This window comes from Pristis pectinata, chromosome 15, assembly GCF_009764475.1.
Source record: "Pristis pectinata isolate sPriPec2 chromosome 15, sPriPec2.1.pri, whole genome shotgun sequence".
NCBI classification, from domain to species: domain Eukaryota; kingdom Metazoa; phylum Chordata; class Chondrichthyes; order Rhinopristiformes; family Pristidae; genus Pristis; species Pristis pectinata.
In genome coordinates, this window is record NC_067419.1 from 38,468,686 (window position 1) to 38,495,345 (window position 26,660).

General features: G+C 39.6%; 1 protein-coding gene across 1 annotated transcript in view; it reads right to left on the minus strand.

Annotated features, from left to right (window-relative positions):
- Positions 1 to 7,398: 7,398 nt before the first annotated feature.
- rpap3 (RNA polymerase II associated protein 3) overlaps positions 7,399 to 26,660 on the minus strand; it is a 46,049-nt gene continuing 26,787 nt past the window's right edge. The window contains exons 12-16 of the mRNA XM_052030454.1: positions 17,332 to 17,525; positions 16,272 to 16,473; positions 14,671 to 14,768; positions 9,797 to 9,897; positions 7,399 to 8,110 (exon numbers count right to left, since the gene is read on the minus strand). Of these exons, the coding sequence (XP_051886414.1) occupies positions 8,025 to 8,110; positions 9,797 to 9,897; positions 14,671 to 14,768; positions 16,272 to 16,473; positions 17,332 to 17,525 (681 nt within the window). The 3' untranslated portion in view covers positions 7,399 to 8,024. The remainder of the gene's footprint in view (positions 8,111 to 9,796; positions 9,898 to 14,670; positions 14,769 to 16,271; positions 16,474 to 17,331; positions 17,526 to 26,660) is intronic.

Consider the following 26,660-nt stretch of genomic DNA (forward strand, 5'->3'; position numbering starts at 1 on the left):
CAAAATGCAAAATAAGATGGAAAATCTGGGTAATCTTCACACAGCTTCATCTCATTTTCCGGTCTAACAAAGTTCATTGCAAGCTTCAGACACAGTATTATATCTTTCCCCATCATACTCTTCAATCCTATATTGGAAAGAAAATTTACAGTTCCAAGTTCTTTCCATCTTATACCTATCAAATGGTCTTTACATTACATTAACCATGAACAGTAATTAGACAGATAAGAGCTGCTGCATTTGCACCAAAGAAGTTTATATTCTCATTCATATTTTGGGATCTTGGCATTGCTACCAAGGTCTGCATTTATTACCCATTCCTAATTCCCACTGAGAAGGTGGTATTAAGTTGCCTTCTTGACTCTCCACAGTGCTTCTGCTGAAGGTCCTCCTCCCACATTGCTGATGTGGGAGGAGTTCCGGGAATTCTAGGATTTAGAACCAGTGGCAATGGAGGAATGGTGATAAATTTCCAAGTCAGAATTGTGTGCAACCTGGAAAGGGAAATTCAGGTGGTGGTGTTCTCATGTGCCTGGTGGTAGGGACCATATGCTTAGTAGGTGCTGTAGAAATAGTCTGGGTGCAACATCTTCTGACCTCTATAAAATGCCATTTCGGATGGCATAGAAGTCACCAATCAAAAATAAATTAATAGGATTGCACTCCTTTTAAACTGATAATAATCTTCAAATTATCAGTTAAAGAGGAAAGATTTCAAAAGAAGTTAACATCTTGTTCTGGATGTTGATTATGCACTGCAACTTTCCCAGTCCTGCTAGTCGTGGGAAGCCTCAAGGTTACACTCAGATACAGCAACAACACCCAGACTTAGACATCATACTAAGTTGTACACTGCCAACTCCTCTAACAGGCCAACGAAGATATAATTCTCCATTACAATGCTATGGTGCCACCCTGTGGCATTTAGAATTCCTCAAAAGAAGCTAAGAATCAGCCCACGATCAAAATATGAGGCAAGGCTAACCAAGAACTTCATTGTGTGCTATATATAGTCAGGAGATAAGATTCTTTTGTATTTTATCAACCTTATTATTCTGAATCATGTGCAATGAAGAACATATTTGCACAGTGGTGCATCTAGTAGAGCCTCTGCCTCACAGCACCAGAGACCCAGGTTCAATCCTGACCTCTGATGCTATGTGAAGTTTGCATATTCTCCAAAATTCCAAAGTTTATTTATTATTGTCACATGTACCAAGGTACAGTGAAAAATTTTGTTTTGCACGTCATCCATACAGATCATTTCATCACATCAGTGCATCAAGGTAGCACAAGGGAAAAGCAATAACAGAATACTGAATGAAGTGCTACAGTTACAGAGAAAGTGCAGTGCAGGCAGACAATAAGGTGCAAAGCCATGACAAGGTAAATTGTGAGGCCAAGAGTCCATCTTATCATACAAGGGGACTGTTCAGTAGTCTTATAACAGCGGGATAGAAGCTGTCCTTGGGCCTGGTGATACGTGCTTTCAGGCTTTTGTATTTTCTGCCCGATAGGATGGGGGAGAAGACAGAATGTCTGGGGTGGGTGAGGATTGCATGGACTTCCTCTAGTTGTCTCCCACATCCCAAGACACATGGCTTGGTAGGTTAATTGACCACTGTAAATTGACCCTTGTGTGTGGGTAAGTGGTAGAATCTGGGGGGAATTGAGAATGTCAGAAGGATAAAATTGGCATTAATGTAGGATTAGTGTACACGTGTGGCTGGTGATCAGCATGGCCTTGATGGGCTGAAGGGCATGTCCATGCTGTATCTCTCTCAATGACTCAAAGTACCGCAGAACCTCATCAAAATAAACAATAAGGAAAAGGTGGGAAAGCAGGGATAGAAAAGAAGGGTGACTTTACTCATCACCTTATCAAGAGTGAAGATTGTTGAAATAAAGGAAGGCTTCACAGTAGCTGTGTGTCTGAGTTATTGAGGGAAAAGAGGAAAAAAGGACATTTGGATGATGCTTAATTTCAACATGGTAAGGATGTGGAGAGCAGGGAAACTGAAGGAATAAAATGGGCAGCAGATAGAGGGGTGTGGAACATAACACTTCAGACAAAATCTGATATATACAAAAGGGTTTTAGATTATGGCAGTGGAAATTCTGACAAGTTTACTAATGTATTGAAGTATTGCTCCAGAAAAATCGGTGTTGTCTACATGAATTTCCATTATTGTGACCTGTTTAAGTTCAGCAGCAGAGAGCAGTAAGAACAAATTAGATAACAAGGCTTCTAGATTTGGAGAAATAGCATCTAATGTTAACTGGTTTTGAAGAGAATTTCACAAATCACATTGAAAGCTTCCAGTAAATACTCAGGGATATGGCAAAGGATTCATCTTAGCCCAAAAGCCATGGCCAGCACTATGATTTTGGCTGGCCCAAAGCTTTCAAAGAGAGCAGTGAGTTAAAAGCAACTTCTGTAATAGTTAAGGGCCCCAGTAGGAAGTATGATAGCACAAGTTACGATGAATGTAAAGGTAAATGTGAATGTAAAGATGTCAGAAAATATTAATACATACAATGTTCTGAAATAGATGGAATGTTGCCATTGCCTAAGATTGAGCTTCCTTTGAAGATAAAGATCTAGACTGGGAAAAGGGATCCCAGTAATCAATATACACCAACTAGGAGTTCCTACTTGCTTAACATAGTGTTTTTGGCAATTGAATGACAATTGTTGAAGCCTGCACAACACTAATCCTCCCTCAGCAATGGAACACTATGGACCACCTCTTACACTATCATGCACTTATCTCTGATTGTGTTTTTTTTGCACTGTCTTGTTTTGCAGTTTTTTCTTCATCGTATTGTATAATGTATAATTTATGTTCCATGTGTTGTCTGTACCTAAGTCCCTGTAATGCTGCTGCAAGCAAGTTTTTCATTGTGCTCATGACAATAGATTCGGCTTGATTTGACTTGAAGCTCATGTCAACTTGACTTGACCTTACAACTCTTACTTCTGTCCCACCATTACTCAACAATCTATTCTCAAAAAAAGATTGGCATTTAGATCAGTACCTGTCACATCCTCAAACTGCCTTAAATGCAACATTACCATCCTAATCCATCCCCACATTTCCTGCAACTCTACGTTTAAATCCTCTCCATCTGGCTTACTCCCCCAACACATCAAAGCAGCTCTTATTGAACTCAGTAAGAGAGGCAAACCATCCCTTCTTAACCTAACTGCAGTCTTTGATAAAGTTGACTACATCATCCTGGTCCAATTCGTGTTCATCGTTAATGAATGAATTAATAATATGTTTATGAAAGCAAAACAATAATTGAAAAGAGAACTAATGTTGCAATCTTAAAATTTATGCTGTTGATGAACCACAACAATTAGTGAACCACAATTAAGGTAAGTGGTCCATTAGCATATTTTGCCCTCAAAAAGCACAGAGGAAAACACCCCAAGCCACTCTTCACATAAGACAACTTGTTTGAGCAAATTGTGAATGAGAAAGCATGTATAGCACACTCCATGAAAAGTAACGCTTGCTCTTCATTAATATTAAATTGCCAGTATAAATACAAAATGAGGAACGGACTTGCCTCTCAAATAAAGTGGAGCAAGACTTCCTTGGAGGATAAAGCCATCAGTATTTGCCATCAGGATGAGTTCAAATGCAAACTGCTATTGAATTTCCTTTGCACTGTGCAAGGTGAGGATGGGATTTGGTGAGGGGACTGGGACATATTTGCAGTCCCTATGCATCTTTTAAACCTTTCTGTCCTCACTGAGTAGTTACAGGACTTGATCGTTCTACTTCAACTTATCAACATCAAGCTGTGTGTACACTTTTCATCTGGGCAGGATATTTCAGGCATTAATGAGTTTTAATTTCCTTTGCAATTTCCCCAAAGAGTTGCAGCAAAAAATCAGGGCATGATCTGGTGACAAACCTGGGAAATATCTTGATGTATTATTCATCATGAGCTCCATTGTAAAAATTTAACTGGCTGCAAAATGAAAAAGCAAATTACTGATTCATCCCTTGGAAGTCAGGAAAGATTGGCCTAGCTATAGTGATGAGAGCATGCTGATGCCCTGATGAAGTGGAGTCACATGATAATAAATCACCATGGTGTCACTTGATAAGGCAACTTTAAAAATTAGCTTTCTTCCCCCAATCGCCTGCACATCTGAGTGGTATTCAAAAAAAGGGAACAAAGTGTTTCCTGTTCAAATTTTGACAATTAAGGAATGCTGGCAAAGGCAGAGTTGAATGTAGACAGTACAAAAATCCACAGTACAAATGGGGAAAGGTACACCTGTAAAGAGTGCTCGTAGTTATATAATATAGCATTCGAAGTACTGCACACCAAGATACGTTACCACTTTTGATAACAAAACAGCTATACAAGCTGATTTTATTGAGGTCATTTCAATTCTGCCAACTTAAAGAGGCTACTGAATCAGCATGTCTGATACAGAAGTCACCTTATTCTAGTTTAACCTCAGTTCACCCAATGCTGCTTCAAGTTCAGGAAGGATGTTGTGGATTAGCAGTAGAGTCCTTTCGAATACATTGATTGCAATCATCACAATCATGATGTTCCATTCAGCATTTACACATTTTGTATGTACAACCACGGGGCAGCTGTGCAGACGAGTTCTGTAACCAACATTTGTAATGTAAACGGAACACATGACCTCAAACCAATGAGGACTGCAGAGAATTTGGGAATAATAGAGGCTCCAGAGGTTCTTATTGTGTGGATACAGAGTGACCAATCTCATAGCTAATTTCTTTGAATATTGGCAACACTGGTGTGGGGTGTGGGGGGAAGAATGTAGCTGGGTGATGGGTTCATTTTTGATTTCTTTGCCTCTTGAAGCCATTTAATAATGCAGTGAATTTAGGTAGTAGAGTAGATTACATGCCAAGTAGAACTAAGCAGCTGGAAGGCAGAATACTCATGACCATCTGCAACCAACCAAACTTCCACAGACAACAATCAGCCAGAAGAACTCAGCAGGTCAAGCAGTATCTGTGGGAGGAAAGGAATTGTCAACATTTCGGGTCGAAACTCTGCAGATGCTGCTTGACCTGCTGAGTTCTTCCAGCAGATTGTTTGTCGCTCCAGATTCCAGCAACTGCAGTCTCTTGTCTCTCCAAACTTCCATAGATATTGCACACCTTTCCCAAGGTACAAGATGTTGCCGATGTCCTGCAGATCTGGAACAAAGATGCCCTTCTTTGATATCCTTATAGCAGGAATGTCCCTGGCCAGGACCACCAAGACTGAAGCTCTTTCATTAAGCCTGCAAATTTTCACTTCCGTAACATCAGCAGAGTCAGCTCACCTGCTGGGAAAACCATACTTAAACCTTTGGTGCACTCCTGGTCAGCCCCCACTTTCTACCCTCTTTAAACCAAGTTTCTCATCTGCTGGCCATTTCCTAGGTCCAATCCCACTTCACTCTTGCCCAGTGATCACCAACCTACACTGGTTCCCTGTTAAACAACAGCTCAATTTCAAATCTCTTCTTAGACTCACCAGTATCCCCACAGTTTTATACAGCACACAACCAGAGATATCAGTATTTCTCTGATGGTAGCCTTGAGCATTGCTGAACAGAATCACTACATGGGAAGATGCCTTCAGCTACCAAGGACCCAAGCTCTAAAATTCCCTTTTTTGATCACTTCATCTGTTTCTCATTTCTTATGCACCTTCAAAACTAATTTTGACCAACCTGTTTTGGTTAGCTGCCTTTCACAGACTGAAGCTTGCATTGATTTTGTCTTTGATAGCACTCCTGTGAAGTGCTTTGAGGCACTGTTGCCAAGTTACAGGAGAAATATACATGAAGGTAGTTCAGTGAGGAACTGGAACCCAGACAAAACTTTGAATCTCTTCAGTTACTGCTTTAGCTTGCCAGCACCACTCCTGTCTTCAGGATGACCAGGACATTTCCCCACCAGCCTCCTGGACAGCGATCCCTTACTTGGCAGCTGTTTGGAAACTACCATGGAGAACTGGGCCAGGACCTTAAGACACTCCTCAGGTAAGGGATTTGGGGAAGGCAGGGCTGCAGTTACTCATCTGGCCAAAGGAGCCCAACTCCTTCCTTGGTTATTCCCTACTTACCATATTCAACATATGGTAGTGAAAGCCATGGCTCAGTTGCTAACACTCTCACCTGAGTCAGAAGACTGTGGGTTGAAGTCTCCTTGCAGAGACCAAAACACATCATCCAAACTGATGTTCCAGTATTAAGTATAGCATTATCAGAAAGTACTTTTGTTTGAGATGTCAGGATACATCTCAGCCAGAGATAAAATGGTACATTTTGAAGGCAAGGTTTATCCTTAATGGCCTTGTCAATACTTAACCCTCAAATCAATATTTCCAATTCAAAATAATCTGTGCATTACCACAAGAGCTATTTGCAAGAGCTTGTGTGCACAAATTGGCTGCCACATTCTTTACAACAGTGGCTTTACATTAAACTATTCCAATGGCTGCAAAACATGTTGGCATATCCTGAAAGAAATATGAATGCAAGTTTCTCGTATTGGTGTTGAGTCTTTAAACTGATTGGTTAAAGGGAAACATTTGTCTGTAAACATCTACTTACATTGGCAGACTGAGCAATCCTTCAGAAATCTCAATTAATCACAATACAAAATCCAATTCCTGATAACACTGCTTCCAAAATATATTCTCTTCTGGTTTTAGTATCTTTCAGGAATACTTAAGCATCTCGAGTGACAAAGAGAAATGCTTTGCTACGTAGATAAGCAATTCTAACACACAGCACATTAGTGCTGTTTATTACTCCCTAATCAGAGTGCTTTTAATTCTATCCAACTTGGTGAACCATACTATACTTGGCTATCTCCACAAAACTGCTGGGCAAAATGCTTGGTCAACAGAAGCTAGGTAGTTTTTCCTTTTATTTGCTTGGAACTACTCATTCAGTAGGTGGTTATTTTCTTTTTCACAAAAGTTTGAAATATTAGTCTCAAAGCTTCTGCTTTAGAAATATTACAGTTTATTCATTCAGGGTTTTTTAACATATTCTGTACTACCAGCAGCCAATCCTTGTTGGATCCTGACTTCCATGACTTTGTTATATTTAATATCAAAAGATTTCCTTTTAATATTGTATGAATGTTCATAATCATCTTGTGGAAAATTTGACAAAGCCATTATTGTATTTTGTCCTGGGGTATTCTTCCAACCTCTGCAGTCAGTTCTAGGAATCGAGAGATAATTCTACCATTGTGCCATCCATTTACTGAACTAAATGGCTTATATTATTACTGTACAGAATTGTTAATAAGTAACTTTTAATCATTTCAACTCTTTAATGACTGCAATGTGGAGCAAAGGCAATTACGAAGTAGAAAAGAGACCATGCATAAAGTACAAATAGAAATTTTTAATGTTTGTACATTTTAACTAAAGTTCAGGCTAACTAAATAACAGAGTTCATGACAAATTTCAGATTGATAATTTGTTGTATTTAAAATTTTACTTGGATCAAAAAATTGACAAGAGACTTGATAAATACTAGACAAAAATTCTTGGCCTACTTTATTAACAACATATTTAAATAAATCTTTCAAACACCTCGAAAAACGATGCGAGAACACACAAACAGAAAAATAAATCAAGTTTGGATTTAATTTGCCAAAGAAAGACTAAATCAAGTAAAATTGTGGGTGAAAGTTTTCTTACAGCAAAAAGTGACTCCTCAGCTCATGCACCCTATAATCCTACCATGAAGTCTCTCAAGTACCATAGTACTCCCCTTGGATAACGTTCCTCAGTCTCAGCCGAACTAGACATATGGCAAAAATTCCAAAAACCCACCTCCCAACGAATGCTCGGTGCCAGCATCTTTAGCAATATCAACCAAGAAGTGAGACTGACCATGTAAGAAATATTGCATACATACATGGGATAACATTGTTAAAGTAGATGTTAATGGGGGAAATAATGTACAAAAAGACAGTTCAGTAAATGTGGCTAAATCAAATAATCTTTCAAACACTGTATCTGCTCTTCAATGCTGTAAGCGATGCTTCTTCAACACCAGATTTCTGTAGATGATCAAATAGTTCTTTTACAACTAGGAAAACAACAAAGAAAATTAATCTTTGTTTTACAACGACAGTCATTAAACTTTTCTGCAACTCACGTCTAACAGCAATAACAAAATAATGCAGCATATGAACCAATGATAAATGTTAATCATAGAGAACATTTATAAAGTGCTTTCTATTCAACCAGCATATCTCATGACACATGGATTTTTAGACGTGGGCACTACTAGCAAGACCAGCATTTACTCTTGCCCTGGAGACGAAACACAAGTGAACTAGCTGAATTCCACTCAATTAGCTAGGGACCCATGGTTTCAGAATCATTTACAAATATATAGATATAATTCAGATTCTCTTCTTCACTAGTAAAGCTGCCTGTTTTTCTGTATTCAAGTTTAACTGAGATAGCTTAAAATAGGCCAGCAAAAGTTCCACCAGATATCACACGTGACTTATACAGCATCGTGTTTTGATTCAATGAAATTTCTATCAAAGCCTTTGACTTATCAACCTATCACTGTGATAATGAAGCTCCAGGAAGTAGTTTGAAATTATTGATAGTGTGAAAAGGTAGAACAGAGCAAGTAATAACTTGGCACAATGCAGAATCAAGAAGGGGGGGGGGGGGGGGGAGGGAGGTGGGGTGGAGGGAAATCAAAGGAATTGTCCCTGCATCTTTCCCAGTTCAGATATTAGGATTTCTTCCAATGTTTAGAGAACAAAGACATTTAGGACTTTACTTGTGCACAACTAACTACTTTAGATCAGTTGTGTAGACAAGTTGTAGCACAGAATACACCTGGTTGCGACTCACATTATCACAATGAGGGTGCTTTACACATGGCACTGAAAGAGATGGCTATTTTTGGACAGCACTGGTGACAATGCCTGCCTTTTCATAAAATTACAAATTTTACAAGGTGTTCAGTGGACTATTTTATTTTAAAAGCTAACATCGCACCATTCTGGATCCATGCATCATAAGCCATTTTTTTGTCTGTTCCACATCCATAATCCAAAATAAAACAATTGTGCTCTTTAAATTTAAGGAAGTGGCCCACATAAAATAACTATTACCTAGGTGGACAAAATCAAAGTTATTTTCTTGTTTTAACAAGCCTTCTATTTTTAAGGACAGAAAATGATCTTTTACAATAGCCCACCCCAAGCTTACGTTAATATTATACTTGGGAGAGATTCAGAAACTGGATGGCTGCAGGGATAACACCAAGTATGTCAGAAAATTATCAAAGGAGATGGAAAGAACTGTAGCTCTTGCAGCAGTGAAATGTAAATGCATCTATGTTACCATTTACTAGTAAATCAAATAAATCACAATGACTTCTCCTCAAAGTGCACAGAATGCTGGAAACACTTAGCAGGAAGAATCTATGGAAAGGGAAACGGTTAACACCTCAGGTTGAAGACCTTCTGAGAAAGAGGAAAAAACAAGTTAGTTTTAAACTGGAGAGAGGGTGATGGTGCAAGGGACAAAGGGAACATCCCTGATAGGGCAAGGCCAGTGCTGCCAAGGTGAGTCAGTGATTTACGGCATCATCTGGTTCGTAGATTAATGACGGCAATTAAAGAGAAAACAAAGGAACGTGTAAAAACTGACTGATGAGTGTTTTGAGCAATTCTGCTTTTATTTCAGGTGCCTACTATCGGTAATTTCTTGCTACTCAAACTGCAGTCGGCTAATTATAACTTACCTTTTCGTTCAGGATCTGACATGAACATCACTGCCATATCAAATCGCTTTACATTTGATAAGTTCTTCAGGACATCTAAAATTAGGGAAGGTTCTTCAAACCTAGAAAATGCAATACAATCACTGATTACTTTAAAACTTATCTGTAGTAACATTTGTGTTCTAAATTTACAAAGCAATCTAAAATGTCATTAGAATAGCAACAGAATCAAAATTATTTTGGGCAGTTGCAGGATTTATTTAGTATGTTGTAAAAGATATTGTTGCACCCACAATAAATTTGCATTCAATGCCCCTGTAAGTGATTACAAAGTTTCCATTCCCATCGTTCGAGTCTTCAGGAGCCATGAGTGGGGTTCTGTGTGGCGAGGTCATATCTTGTTTTAAAAGCCATTAATATTTTTCAGTTTTTATTTTTAGTTCAGTATGGAGTGATTTTGCAGTTATTTTCAGAGTTTGCCAAAATTGAGTATTTCCAGTTTATTTATTAGTTTATCAAAAAAAAATTGCACCTATAGGTGATGACATAATAATACCTGAAAAGTCATCCATTCCACCTGTTTTTTTAAAATCTATTCCAGGTTTTTTCTGTCATCCAACCCCATTACCCAAAGATATCCAGTCACTGACTAAGTGACTTGACTACATGTCACAAACAAGGTCTTGCACACAATAGCAGCATTTGAACCTACATCTGACATTTTTCCATCACCCCATGTAATTTAATCTCTCCTGCCTTCCACCCTATCAGACACTCCTCAAATAAAAATAGAGAATGTGGGAGATAGTCAGCAGGTCAGTTAGCATCTGCAGAGGAAACAAGTTAATGCTCCAGATCAATAACCTTCCAGGTGGCATTTCAGTTTTCCAGCATCTGCAGTTTCTTTTTGCTTTCAAGACTCTTCCTTGTTCGTTGTGGGCCGAAGGGCCTGAATTGTGCTGTAGGTTTTCTATGTTTCTATCTCCGCCTTCTCGCTTTCCTGTCTATGTACTTGCTGACAACCAGCAACATTCCTAGCTTCCAGTTCAAATGGAAGTTCACTGACCCAAAACATGAACTGCTTTTCTAAAAGTGTTTCATGACCTGGAGTACTTCCAGTATATTTTTGTTTCAGATTTTGGAAAGCTGTAAAAATAACAGGGTTGTTGTCATGGGAGACTTCAATTTCCCTAATATTGATTGGCAATTCCTTAGTGCTAAAGGTTTAGATGGAGCAGAGTTTGTTAGGTGTCCCCAGGAAGGATTCCTGACACAGTTTGTGGACAGGCCGACTAGAGGAGAGGTCATATTGGATCTAGTATTAGGCAATGAACCTGGTCAGGTGACAGACCCTCTTGGTGGGCGAGCATTTCGGAGATAGTGACCACAACTCCCTGATCTTTCGCATAGCCATGGACAGGGATAGGAGCAGACGATATGGGAAAGTTTTTAATTGGGGGAGGGCTAATTACCACAGTATTAGGCAGGATCTTGGGAGCGTAAATTGGTAACAGATGTTCTGAGGGAAATGTACAGAAAAAATGTGGAGGCTGTTTAGGGAACACTTGCATGGGGTTCTGGATAGGTTTGTCCCACTGAGACAGGGAAAGGATGGTAGGGTAAAGAACCATGGTTGATCAGAAAGGTGAAATATTTAGCCCAGAGGAAGGAGGAAGCATACTTAAGCTTAAGGAAGCAAAAATCAGGCAGGGCTCTTGAGAATTATAAGGTAGCCAGGAAGGAGCTTAAGAAGGGACTTAGGAGAGCTAGAAAGGGACATGAGAAGGCCTTGGTAAGTAGAATTAAGGAAAACCCCAAGGCATTCTACATGTATGTGAGGAACAGGAGGATGACTAGAGTGAGGGTAGGACTGCTCAAGGATAAAGGGGGAAACATATCTGCCTGGAGGTGGAGGAGGTAGGGGTGGTCCTTAATGAATACTTTGCTTCAGTTTTCACCAGGGAGAGGGACTTTGATGAATGTGAAGTCAGCGTAGAACAGGCTAATGTGCTGGAGCATCTTGAGGTTAAGAAAGAGGTAGCGTTGGAGCTCCTAAGAAACATTAGGATAGATAAGTTCCTGGGACTGGGCGGGATATACCCCAGGTTACTACGGGAGGCGAGGGAAGAGATTGCTGGGAGGCTGACGATGATATTTGCATCCTCCCTGGCCACAGGAGTGGTACCAGTGGATTGGAAGATGGCTAATATTGTTCCCTTGTTCAAGAAAGGTAATAGGGATAATCTTAGGAATTATAGACCAATGAGTTTTACGTCAGTGGTGGGCAAGCTATTGGAGAAGATTCTTATGGACAGGACTTATGAGCATTGAGAAGCATAGTCTTATTAGGGATAGTCAGCATGGCTTTGTGAGGGGCATGAGTTTTTCAAGGAGGTGACAAAACAAATAGATGGTGGATATGGTGTATAGGAACTTTAGTAAAGCATTTAACAAAGTTCCGCATGGTAGGCTCATCCAGAAAGTCATGAGGCATGGGATCCATGGAGACTTGGCTGCACAGATTCGGAAATGGCTTGCCCACAGAAGGCAGAGGGTGGTAGTAGGTGGGGAATATTCTGCCTGGAGGTCAGTGACTCGTGGTGTTCCACAGGGATCTGTTCTGGGACCCCTGCTCTTTGTGATTTTTATAAATGACTTGGATGAGGAAGTGGACAGATGGGTTTGTAAGTTTGCGGATGTCACGAAGGTTGGAGGGGTTATGGATAGTGTAGAAGGTCGTTGTAGGTTATAGCAGGATATAGACAGGATGCAGAATTGGGTGGAGAAGTGGCAGATGGAGTTCAATCTGGATAAGTGTGCAGTGATACGCTTTGGAAGACCGAACTTAAAGGTAGAGTACAGGGTTAATGGCAGGATTCTCAACAGTGTGCAGGAACAGAGGGATCTTGGGGTCCAAGTCCATAGATCCCTCAACACTGCCACGCAAGTTGACAGGGTCGTTAAGGCAGCTTATGGTGTGTTGGCCTTCATTAGTCGGGGGATTGAGTTCAAGAGCCGCAAGGTAATGCTGCGGCTCTATAAAACTCTGGTTAGACCACACTTGGAGTATTGTATTCAGTTCTGGTCAACTCATTATGGGAAGGATGTGGAAGCTTTAGATAAACAGATGTCCTCTGGTATTGGCTAAGGTCAGAGGAGGAACATTCAGGGGAGACATCAGAGGCCTCTTTACACAGAGAGTGGTGGGTGCCTGGAACGCACAGTCGGGGGTGGTTGTCGAGGCTGATACAATAGGGACCTTTAAAAGGCTCTTAGGTAGAGACATGGAAGAAGGAAAAATGGAGGGATATGGGCTGTGCAGGGGGAAGGGTTAGATTGATCATGCAGGAGGTGTTCATATAGTTCGGCACAACATCGTGGGCCGAAGGGCCCGTACTGTGCTGTACTATGTTCTAGATTTCCAACATTCATAGTACTTTACTTTTGCTGTGGCCTCTGTTTTGATAATGGCCAAAGCCATTTTATTAAAGGCAGCTGGATAAAGCAAGTGTCCCTTTTGAAGTACTGACAAAAATGAAGTTTAAAAAAAAATGTTGATGTCATACCTTCATGCCTGAAATGCTGCTTACAATTTACCAGTCAAAATGGCTCACTGTTTTTAAGTCATCCAAATAACCACAGCATACCATTAACATCAACATTCTCCTTTCACTATTAAAACTACTCTTCCTCACTACCTCAACTATCAATCTTTACAAAGAATTAACGTTTATCTGGAGTGGGTATTTGTAGTATTTCCGGTAGTGTAGCAGTTAGCGTAACGCTATTACAGCAGCAGTGACCCGGGTTCAATTCCGGCCGCTGTCTGTAAGGAGTACGTTCTCCGTGTCTGCGTGGGTTTCCTCTGGGTGTTCTGGTTTCCTCCCACATTCCAAAGACGTACAGGTTAAGAAGTTGTGGGCATGCTACGTTGCCGCTGGAAGCGTGGCGACAGTTATGGGCTGCCCCCAGAACACTCGACGCAAAAGATGCATTTCACTGTGTGTTTCCATGTACATGTGACTAATAAATATATCTTATTTTACCAATAAAATGCCAATTGGTATAAAACTGCTGCATCCTAACTACCTAACCAGCACCCCATATAATCTGGTGAAAAGCATCCAATTACAGGTAATGACCAAATGCTCGCAAGACTCTGAAGTTAAAAATAAGGGACAACACGTAGTGCTAGGTTTTGTATGTTTCCCGATGATTCCATGGCAAGAATTCCAATAGCTGGACTGTATACTTCAGGAATGAAGGATCTACTGACAAGCTTATTTTGAATTCAGCAGATAACTAGGAGCAAACTGTATGTGGGTTCTCAAAATGCTTTATTGATTTAGCCCCTGCAAATTAATCATTAGTTGAAAAGTTTTACCTCAAAACCACTGAGAGAATGTTTCTTCTCACGAGGAGATTGGAAAGGTTAAACTCAATTTCTTTTTCCTGAATATGCTGTGTGATCTGCTGAGTGTTTCCAGTATGAATAAGTATAGGCCCAAGAAGCACTAATACTGTTTACTCCAGAGCTCATGAAAATTTTAGATTACCTCAAACTTAAGGCCTTGAAATCATGTAAATATTTGGGAGCCACAAGAGAGCACTGGATAAACTTGCATTTATTTAATGTCACTAATGAAGCAAATACTGCAAGAAGTGCTTCAAATGGATTTTCTACAAGTGAAGTGTTACGAGGCATGGCCAAAAACTTGGTAAAAGGAGTGGCATTCAACAAGAATCACAGTGAGATAACATTGCAACACGTGGGAAAGGAAAACATTTGGATGATTTGCGCTTTACCTGGAAAATCTTGCTTTCATTTATCATCATCATTCACACTTTGCTGCACTATTCAGACAGGGTGGAATTTAAAGCTAAATATTGCTTACCTGATGTACAAATCATGAAGGATCCTTAAAATGTGATTCATAATGTCAGGTTCCAAAGACTTTTGAAACAGTTGTGGATAAGAGGAGGGCTCAATTTGCTGTTCAAAAGGCACAATAATATAACCAAAATCAGAACAATTCACTGAACGGGTGAATATTTGCATCAGTCTAAAGTTAATTCTACTGGAAGTTGCTGAATGTTAAAGGTACCTACTGGCATTATAAAGAAATCTGACAACTTTATCTGAAGTTCAGTCTTATGGACAAGGTAGTCTAACATTTAATTCTAAATCCCTTGACAAGGAGGGGAAGGAACCTGTGAACTTGTTTGATTGTTGTTCAATAACCGCTTCTGGAAGTGCACATGGTGCACACTAAGGGAAATTTGGGTTGGGCTATAATTGCATCAACCACTTTCTCTTCCCTCCATGTACTCCAGATAATTGTGGCCAACACCCACATTCCAAACTTCTGAGTTGCCTAGATATACAAAACATACAAAATAAATTTACATGTAGACAATGGCCTGTTGATATAATAATAAGGGATAATTATTTTTGTAAGGACCCAGTGAATTTGGAAAGCAGAGAAATAAACTGAAATTTATGGATTATTCATTCAGGAAAGATTAGGGGTTAGTTCCTTCAACCTACTCAAATTAACTCACCTAAGAAATCATTACGGAGAGCTTGAGTAGATTAGTTGGCCACTGTAAATTGTCCTTAGTGTGTAGGTCAGTGGCAGACTCTTGGGGGGAGGGGGAAGCTGATGGGAATGTGGGGAGAATAAAATGGTATTGGCATATGATTAGAGAAGGGTGCTTGCTAGCTGGCATGGACTCAGTGGGTTGAAAGGCCTATTTCCATGCTCTTTCACTGTGAATTCTATAAGCTTTCAAACTCAATTAAATGAGAGTTTGCTGTATTTGTCAACCAAAACTGATACTGGATTCACAATTTCTAATGAAGGTTTCAACCATGCTAACTCAAAAGCAGCAAATTTCCAATGATAAGAATTAGTTTAAATGTGTATTTAAATACGTGCAACCTGCAGGTCAATGTTACTGTCCATTGACAATATTAGTTTTATGTGGCAGCCCTAAATTTATACATTTTGCAGGGGAAAGGAAACTAAACAAGCACTTTAAAGATCAGCATACCTTGCCACTTACATTGTCTTAACAAGCTGAAGCAGCAGACTTTCTTACCCAGATAGCAACCATATCCATTCCAACTGCCACATTCACATTCTCCTGCAGTTTTTCTGCACCTCCTAACATTTTGTTCCAAATTTTGAATCAAACCTGTTAGATAAATTAGCTTCAGCAGCTGCTTGTGGTTATGTACTCTAAAAAAACTCAAATTAAAAGATAATTTGCTTTATGCTTCAGGTACAAATTCCAAATAATTGTGCTCTGCTGATCATAAAATGAAATTATAATCCTGTAATTTTGACATAATATCACTTGGTTATAGTTGGTCTCCCCTGACATTGATCAGTTTTCCAAATCTAGCTAAGTTTCTTTCTATAATTACCGTCGGAAAACATTTTACTATACAAAGAAGTTTCACAAACATGGACTAAGCACTACTAATGCTTACCTTTAAATACTTATGGACCATCTCTGGATAATTTTTCAACTTGCGGAGGTCTGCTTCGAGCTGAAAGGAGTTGGCAGGGGCTAGAGGAATAGTTACATTATGTGGAAGCAAAGAGGCTTCAGGTTTCTTCACCTGGGCCGAGTTCACTGCAGCAACAGCTTCACCTTTATCTGGCTGCTTGTCTGGCGCACCTGAATGTCCACTGAAAAACGACAGTTTTCAAGTTAATCTATTTGGAAAGGAATACAATTTATTCAATATACATAAACAATTAAAAAACGTTGTACAAAGTTTCATATCTGTCAATTTAGTTTTTTTTAAATATATACTTTTCCAGCAGAACATTAAAATGGCAATGAAACTTAAAACCACTCAAAAGGTCAGGTCAGAAATTCCATCAATGTGTCTACGTAGGAATACTTGTGATTTGGTTTACACAATCATCAGGATAGTGAATGAAAGAAAGCACGTCCCCAAGAGGCAGAAATTTAAATACAAGGTTTAAGGTGTTGCTTCAAACGTCAGTCTAGATTACATGCTCGAATATCTTTATTGGGACTTGAACTCACTCAGGGATTTCTGACTGAGACAGTGGAGCTACCAGTAAACTGATTGCTTTGCACAATATTCCCAGAGTCACACTTGTTGGCTGGAACTCTACATTCAGATTTGAGTTTTAACAAAATAACCTGCTTCATCTCTCTGAAACTTCAGTGGTAAGTGCACTGAACCATGTAGGCCAAGATTACGACTTCTCGTTCATTGTTAATGGGCTGATTTCATCAGCGTTGCAGATGCAGTGCGTACAGTATGAGAGCTCTGCATCTACAAGTCGAAAATGGGGAGAAAAGTAACCACAAGAGCTCTCACAACCCCAGGATTTTTACAGATATCAACAAGTACAAAATATTGTTCAGTACCAATAGTTAGCAAAACAAATACTTCTTAGCACTCATTCAGGGTTGTTAACAAAGACCACTTGAATTAGGAACTGGAAAGAAGACACCAGCAGCTTTGTTAGAATAGCCTCAGAAGCTTTGTTACAATAAACACAACATACCTCCCGCTAGAAATTAATGGAGAGCCCTCACATTCTTCAATTTTAAGGATTTTGGCACTGGGTGCTTCAGGAGCTAGTAATGCAGATGTTTGCTTTACAGGAAGATCAGAAGAACAAGATACTGCAGCTGGCGTGTCCTTAACATTACTCATTTTATCCCCAACTTCTTCAATTGCAATCCTGATAAGAGGTTTCTTGAAGGGAATAAAAATATTTAAAGGCAGATTAATTGTATGATATTACGGTTAAATTCAGGCAGTAAATTCAACCTAAACAGTGAAAATAATTTTCCCCACAATCTGCAAAAAAAAAAATTCATTTAACAAAGTGGATACTGGATGCTTCAGTCACTACCAGAAAGTCCCATCCTTTGTCAGGATAAATTACATAATTACATTTCATGAAGTTATAATACAGTAATTACAATCATCCAACCACTAACCCAAATATATCCTTGACGAATTTCTAAAGTCTCTTCTTGTATTATCCAAACGTAGATTCTAAAATATCATTGCACTGTCTGCGAACTGCCATGAAAATAGTTTTTGTAAGCCCCAAACTGCACCCTCTTCACTTGCTAATTTAGTGGATACTTGTAAAGAAGCTGCTGGGAGACCAAGAGTGAAAATGGAAAAGGCCATTTTCCAGTTTCCCTCATTTGCCTCTGGAAACGTTGCCGACACCAATGTCAATACCTCAACAGTGTAAGCAAATTACAATTTGCACATCACTCTGAAACAGACTTTCGGGTTCCACAGAGGAAAACAGGCAGATTAGTTCCTCAGTGAATAGCACCTTCAGCTGAATCGGAAGATTATGGGTTCATTTGACTATAAAAAAATCTAGGCTGACATTCCACTCTAACGATGTGGGAGTGCCACACAAATGGAAGTGAAATCTTTTGAAAGAAGCTTTATACCAAGGCCTGGTCTGTGTTCTCATGTGGACATTAAGAATTCCATAGGAGATTTCTGTAGTGCACCAGGGGAGTAAACCTAAATGACGTGACATTATATACTGTATCTCTTAGTATTAAAACAAAATTATCAACTACATTCAAATTATAATTTATGGGAGCATTCTGCACTTGCTATATCACAAAAGTGATTACACTTGAAAAGAACTGCGCTAGATGTAAAATAATTTGGGATGCTTTGACGAGCAAGACTTTATACAAGGACAACTCCTTTTTCAAAGCCTGGGTCTATGACTTACATAAATTTAAGAGGCTTGGAACATACCAAAAATGCACATAGTGATAGAATCAGGACTAAAGAGCATTCATCTGTAGTACAGAAAACTGGGCACAAATTAAATTGGTGGTGGGGCTTTTGGCACTGAAAATAACTTCAACATATAGCAAATACAGAAAAATAATTAGGGTTAAAGAACTACATAGCACTATTTATAAGCATATATTTAAATACTCAATTAATTTTGCTCCTATGGTACAAACATTTGAGATATTTGGTAAAACAAAAGTGTTAATATCAGGAAAGGAAGGAAGAAAGGAAACGGATGATTTCACAATCTCAGGACACTGCAAGGAGCTTTATACTTAATCGAATATTTTTAAAATTTAGTAATCTGGCACGTCACCAGTTAATTTGTTACATTTTGTTCCCATAAAGAGCAAAGGGGACGAGTCCTAGATGCTGTTTGAGAGACAGATGTTGGCTAGGAAGCCAGAGCTATACTGTTCCCCTTAGAAGAATTGTGGGATCTTTTATGGCACCCGAGATGGCAAGTGGTGTTTTGGTTTAATGTCCCACCTGAAAAACAGCATTTCTATAGCAATGCACAAGTATATGCACTGGAGGCCAAAACCTACAACCTATTGACTCAGAGCAAGTGCCCACATTAACTTTTTTAGTTTAACTGCATATTTAACTGACAGGTCTGCTAAACGGGTCAATTATTACTAATAAATAACTGGAGAATAGTGATATCAGGATCTGTGTCCTGTGATATTCAATGTTTGACAACCAATGACAACTCTCAACCTCCATCACTTGCCAAAAGCTGCAAAATTAAAGCAGGCTGTTGGCAGCAAGGAATGCAATTGTTCAGTACCACAAGCCCTGGCCAGACAAAATGAGCTGGATTGTTTTGATCTTCAATTAAATTGTGCAGTGTTTGCATTTCTAACATGGATGTCAGAAATGAGCTGGAGACCAGCTGTCACAACGTCTGACCCCCTGCTCTGCTGCTGCAATGGGCTGGCATATTTATTGTGACCCCATGAATAGGGGCAATTTTTTAAGGGTACGAAGTGCAGACAGTTAGCTTGCTTGTCTTATTTTACATAAATAGTAGAAATTCATAAAACACCAAGGGTTTAAGTTTATTGCTTTAAAAAATTTTTAAATCTATTTGAAGCAACACACAAAGGTGCTGTAGGAACTCTGTGGGTCAGGCAGCATCTATGAAGAGAAATGGACAGTCAACGTTTCGGGTCGAGACCCTTCATCTGGACTGAGTCTCTTGTGTCTCCATTAGATCTATTTGAACAGTTTTTAAACATCTCTGATCAGAAGGCCATCAAGGCAGAATGCCGGCAAGCCTCAGGGATCCACCACCCAAGGTTAAATCGTTGCCCGTCCCACTTCAGCCAGACGTCAGTTTTGTCAGCCAAGCCTCCAGGACAACTGGACCCAAAGGGATGCAAAAAACACAGCTACAGGAACAGGACAGGAGTTATGGGTGAGCGCAAGCCATGGGTTGGATTGAATCACCAACTAGCATAGCCAAGCATAAAAGTGCTATTATCAGATGTTGGTTATGTATTTTTCAGATGTTTTGGAGGGGATGTGTCCCTGTATTAGGGCTTGCCATCCCTCAGCAGCAATAGGCTTCAGATGTGCAGGGTTCAAGTCAACTATCACAGCTTGCCCTTTATAAATGTCAGCCGAATTTCGACAATTGCGCACAGTACAGCTAGAAAGAAAAATTAATTTCTTAACTCTTTCCTACTATTACCAAAATGTTATCACAGCAGTATTATAACTGCAGATTAGAACAAGAAAACAGGATCTAGAATCATGTGCACATTTGCAATGACATCTATATTAAACTGCATTTACCAGCAGTAATGAGAAATGCTGTTAGTTGGCCTTTCTTCCCCCATTAACTACACTTGGAGGTTAGTGAAATGGATATTTTATAACAAATATTAAAAAGGACCTTGAGGTTTTGATTTCAGTAAGTTGGGTGCAAAGTGGTTCTAATTTAAGGTAATTTAAATACAGGAAGTAGGTTGCACTCTTACGAGAGGGAAATGCAATTTGATTTCATGGACTCCATTTTATCTGCTAACATAAAGATCAATGTTTTATGCCTTTTATACTGAAAGCAGCCACATAGCAAGGTGAAAGGCACTATTTTGACAAAAGAACTGTGTGATTCCAATTACTTCAGTGACGGAGAAGCTCTGTAAAAACCTTTGACCTCACAACACAGAGAGGCCGATACAATATCCACTAATACACTGATTTATACTATGCCAAACTCTGCTGCTGCAGCTCTACTGGTCCTGGGTACATACCGGAGAAATCCCTGGATGTCATTCACTGACAATCCAGTAGGTATTCCCAGCTGCACTTTATAGGTGTCATAGGAGAGCAAATAACTTGCTCTGTACTGAATTCAGTCTTACAAGTGGGAACTTCCAATATTGTACTAAATCGGCAATGCTCGTCGGTGGCCTGGAGTTCAATAGGGAAAGATGCAGTGTCAGGAGGAGCATCAGAGCAGTTAAAATGACCATGAACTCAGCAGAGGTGGAGAGAATGAGCTGCTGAGCTCCTGAATGGCTGACAGGAAAAAGTGAAATGTGAGAGACTGATCTTTGGAAATGATAGCTGGAGGGAGAGATTGAATTTGAAAATTGGAGGGGAAAAGCAGTCATCAGGCATCTTTTAGGGATGTAGTAGTGTATTCGAATTAGACAAATACTTTCATGGAAAACATCCAAGGAAAAAGGGATGTAGTAGTGTATTCGAATTAGACAAATACTTTCATGGAAAACATCCAAGGAAAAATTGTTCAAGTCATCATCTGCTGAGTAGTGAAAAAAGGTTTAGGTTACTGAACTGAACTGAAATGAAATTACTGAAACATAAGTGTGTAGTTGAAAAAAAATTAGAAGTCTAATATTCAAACATTTTCTCAAAAATGCACCATTAGTGGGTCCTGAGAAGCAGAAACAACACTGTATGCAAGTTTGCTGTTTGGATCCCTAGCATGAAATCAGCCTATTAAAAGAACAATAAAGACCATTTTTACATATCGTTCTCGTGCAACTGATAGCAAGGGCGGACCTTGGAATAATCAGAAATTCAAGTATTTTCAGAGACACAAGAAATTCTGCAGATGCTGGAATCTGGAGCCATACACAAAAAGTGCTGGAGGAACTCAGCAGGTCAGGCTGCATCTATGGAGGGAAATAAACAGTCCGACGTTTCGGGCCGAGACCCTTCATCAGGACTGGTATTCAAGTATTTTCAAATTAGACACAAAATTGGCTGAAAGCAGCAAGGTGGGATTGGGTGTGGTGGGGGAAGGAAGAATTTTTTTAAAATCAGAAATAAAAGCTTGCTGGAAACTAATTAAATTACTACTTTGCATTGTAACACATGTTAATTTATGCATGAAATTTTCTCTATTTGCAGTGAAGCCTTTAGTTCAAGGCCTTAAACAAAAAGCTGCCAAGGTAAAGGTATAACTTGAAGGCCAATTTAAAGAATCTTCTGATAGTAGGCATATTTTCCCCACATTGAATTGGAATAATAGTGCTATGAAGCAAAGCCTATTTTATGTTTAAAAATTACTGATAGCAAATTCCAAATGTAAACCTTCATGCTGATTTGTAAGCAACCTACAAATGTCAGAAAGTAATGCAGTCACTGCAGCATCGCAGATAGTTTGGGCTGCCTACCCGATGTGATCAGTTTATTATGGCAAAAATGAACATTAAAAGACAGAAATAAAGCAATCATTTAATTTACATTTCAGTCTATGTTCAATCACAAACACTTTCATCTCTCATTTTTGTTGGTGTTAACTCATTTTTGCAGTGCCTTAATCAAATACTGATGCCTTTTTAAAAAAAAATTAAATGAACCATCATTCATGCTGCCCAAGGCATAGCCCTTTGTGGGTGAAAAATTTAAATCAACTCTTAACTAGTTTCCTTTTTTTTGTGTTTAAACCTTTGAGGCACTCCTGTAATCTAACAGTTCTGAGTTAGCACATCACCTTTCACTTTCAAGAAGCTACCTTCAAAAGCAATGTAGACTGATAGGTGAGTCTTTCTTCTGTTACGGACTCAGTGAAAGTCCCTTTAAGATAGAGAGTGTGTGTGTATGTGTGTGTGGGGCGTGCTTACGTCAATAGAAGATAAAGGACGTAATGACGTTGTTGAAGTCAGAAGAAGAAGAAAGAGAGAGAGAGAAGGGAGAGAGACACCAGCCTGCTTGTTTTCTCTATCGATGGATGAGAAACAATAACTGTGTTTGCCACTGAAATCCATGTATGGAAGTTGGAAGTAATCCGGTGGAGTTCACTTTGTTGCTGACCTGTAGAAGGAAACAGGTATTTGTATGTGGACGACCACGGTTCGGATGCTTTTCGGGGTGAGGAAGTCACTACCGAGTAAACACTGAAGTGTCTTTTGGGTTCCATCGTGGAACATTTGGATTTCGTATGTACTCTCTCTATGTTTTTCTACATCTACATCTTATCTTCAGACAACGGTGGTTGTTGAAGAAGCCCTTGCTCATGTTTCACCTTATGGCTTGCGGAACTGAACTTTAAGAACCATTCAGGAACTGGGAGTTTTGGACTTTGTCACACACACACACGACGAGTTTAGTTTTGGGGTTAACGTTCGAGGTTTAACATTCTTGAATTCTAACATACTAACATTTTTACTTTTATTTTACGTATTATCATAAGTAGTGATTAATAAAATAGTTTTTAACACTGAATCATGCTCAGTGTGTTTCTTTTGTTGCTGGTTCATGACAAAATTGGGGGCTCGTCCGGGATAGTTCCCAAGGTTAATGAGTGTCGTCTGGGATTGTACCCCAGATTGACGAGATTTGTTCGGGATTCAATCCAAAGATTTTGAGGGAGGTCTGATAAATTCTTTTTAATTGGCTTGTGTGTGTGGAAACCAGCAGCGATGGATATTAAGGCATTTTTGGAGTCACCAACCCAAAAGGGATTGGAGATGGCGAAAAAGGATGATCTGATAAAGATTGCTACAAGGCTAAACCTTACAGAAGTAAAGCAGTCTATGAGAAAGGCAGATATTCAGAGACTGATAGCTGGCCATTATGTGGAAAAGAAGGTGTTTGAGAAGGAAGTGTTAAAACAGTTTCCTGGCAGTGAAATAGCAATTTCTGAGGCACAGGTGCAGCTGGCAAAGATAGAGGCTGAACGAGAACAAACCCAGTTAAAGATAGAAGCTGAACGAGAGCAAACCCAGTTAAAGATAGAAGCTGAACGCGAGCAAACCCAGTTAAAGATAGAAGCTGAACGCGAGGAAAAGAGATTAGAGGCCGAACAAAAGAAATTAGAGACTGAACAAAAGCTAACTCAGATGAAGATAGAGGCTGATCTAGCAATGAAGCAGATGGAATTGAAGAGGATGGAGCTGGATAGTGAGGAGAAGGAGAAACAGAGGCAGCATGAGTTACAAATGAAGCGTAGGAGTTCGGAATCTGATTCTGATGATGGTTTTTCAGCCAGCAGGGAGGTTCGATTAGTCCCTCCGTTTGAAGAAGATCAGGTTGATCAGTATTTCCAACATTTTGAAAAGGTTGCTGTGAGTTCAAACTGGCCAAGGAAAGGATGGGCTCTTATGGTACAGAGTGTGATTAAAGGTAAAGCTCAAAAAGCTTATTCTGCTTTGTCTGTTGAGGATGCAGCTGATTATACCAAGGTAAAACAAGCTATTTTGAAGGCCTATGAATTGGTCCCTGAGGCTTATAGACAAAAATTCAGAGACTTGAGGAAATCTGCAGATCAGACTTATATGGAATTTGCCAATGGAAAGAGAATATGTTTTGAACGATGGTGCCTGGCTAAAAATGTAGATGGGGATTACGATAAATTGACAGAATTGATACTGGTGGAAGACTTTAAAAGATGTGTTCCAGCTGAATTAACAACATATTTAAATGAAAAGGCAGTGGAAACTTTACAAGAAACTGCTAGGTTGGCAGATGATTATGCTTTAACCCATAAATCCAAATGGGGACAACCTAAAACCTTTCAAAAGAGTTACAAAGACAATCCAGGTAAACCGGAGATTAAATTGGGAGGTAATCAAAAAGGAAAAGATGAAAAGAAGCCAGGGCTGGAGAAACCTGTTGAGCGTACTTGTTATTACTGTAGGAAACCTGGCCACGTGATATCTAATTGTGCCCTTTTGAAGAAAAAGAAGGAAGCTGGGCCCAATGCTTGCTTTCAGGCAATTAAAAATCAAAAAGGTTTAGGAGATGCTGTTAAAGATCAGTCCTTGCAAGAGGGAAAAGCGGAAAAGTTGGAGGAGGTGAGAAAGGAATTCCGTTCGTATGTATCAGAGGGTTTTGTTTCACTGAATGATGAGTCACCCCAGGTGCCAGTGAAAATTCTTAGAGATACTGGGGCTAGTCAATCTCTCTTGCTGGACAGTGTTTTAAATTTTGATGAAGAAAGTGACACTGGTGAAGTAAATCTAGTACGAGGCGTTACAGGTGAGACCATGTCTGTCCCTTTTCACAGGGTGATTTTAAAGTCAAAGTTCGTAGAAGGACCAGTCGAGATAGGGATAAGACCTAGTTTGCCAGTGGAAGGAGTTTCTTTGTTATTGGGAAATGACCTTGCAAATGGAGAAAGTGATCCTGTGGTACGGTTAACAACCAAACCAAGGATTGATGAGTCTGAGGATGATTCAGATGTTTACCCATCATGTGCGGTGACTCGAGCTAGAGCTAAAGAATTAGCCAAGACAGACAGTCCGGTGCAGTCTGATGTAGTTCCTTGTGACAGTCCTAAACAGGAAGAAAATTTTGATGCCTTATCTGAGACTTTTCTGTCTTCACTGGAGGATCAACATCCTTACAGTGAGCTTGAATTTAAAGATTTGTCTTTGTCGAGGAAGGATTTTATGGTGGAACAGACAAAGGACCCTGAGTTGACAGAATTGAAAGAAAAAGCACTCTCATGTGAGGAGATTGAAAAGGTGCCAACTGGATACTATGTCAAAAATGGAGTGTTAATGAGGAAATGGAGACCTCCTCATGTTCCTGTTACTGAGGAACGGGAAGTTATTCATCAGGTTGTTGTTCCAAAAGTTTATAGGGATGAGATTTTAAACCTGGCCCACAGTATGCCTTTGGGTGGTCATTTTGGTGTGAATAAAACTGTAGGGAAGATCTTGAAACAATTCTATTGGCCTGGTTTGAGAAAAGATGTGGTGATGTTTTGTCGAACCTGCCACACATGTCAGATGGTAGGTAAACCAAATCAAAAACCCCCTGTGGCTCCTTTGAAACCAATTCCTGCTTTTGGTGAACCCTTTTCGAAGGTGATTGTGGACTGTGTTGGCCCATTACCAAAGTCTAAGACTGGAAATCAGTATTTGTTAACCATCATGTGTGCCACTTCTAGATTTCCAGAGGCAATACCCCTTAGAAATATTAAGGCCAAGACGGTGTCAAAGGCTCTTGTAAAATTTTTTACCTTGTTTGGTTTGCCAAAAGAAATCCAATCTGATCAAGGTAGTAATTTTATGTCAAAAATTTTTCAACAAATAGTCTATGAGCTGGGAGCAAAGCAGATTGTATCACCTGCATATCACCCAGAATCTCAAGGAGCTCTGGAGAGATTTCATTCTACTCTCAAAAATATGCTGAAGACTTATTGCTTTGAAAACACAAAGGATTGGGACGAAGGTATCCATTTACTTTTGTTTGCCGTTAGAGAATCGATCCAGGAGTCAATCGGATTTAGTCCGTTTGAGCTTGTGTTTGGACATAGGGTGAGAGGACCTTTGGATTTGTTAAGAGAGCAATGGGTTAATGAGGAAGTTCACTTGAGTCTGTTGGACTATGTCCAAAAATTTAAAACTCGGTTGGAGAGAGTCTGCCAGCTAGCGAGAGAGAATCTGAAAACAAGCCAGATAAGAATGAAGACATATTTTGATAGACGTGCTCGGCCTAGGACATTCGCAGTGGGGCAAAAGGTATTGGTATTTTTCCCTAGCCAAAATAATCCCTTGCAAGCTCGTTTTTCTGGACCCTATGTTATTGAATCTCGAGTGACTGATCTAACATATATAA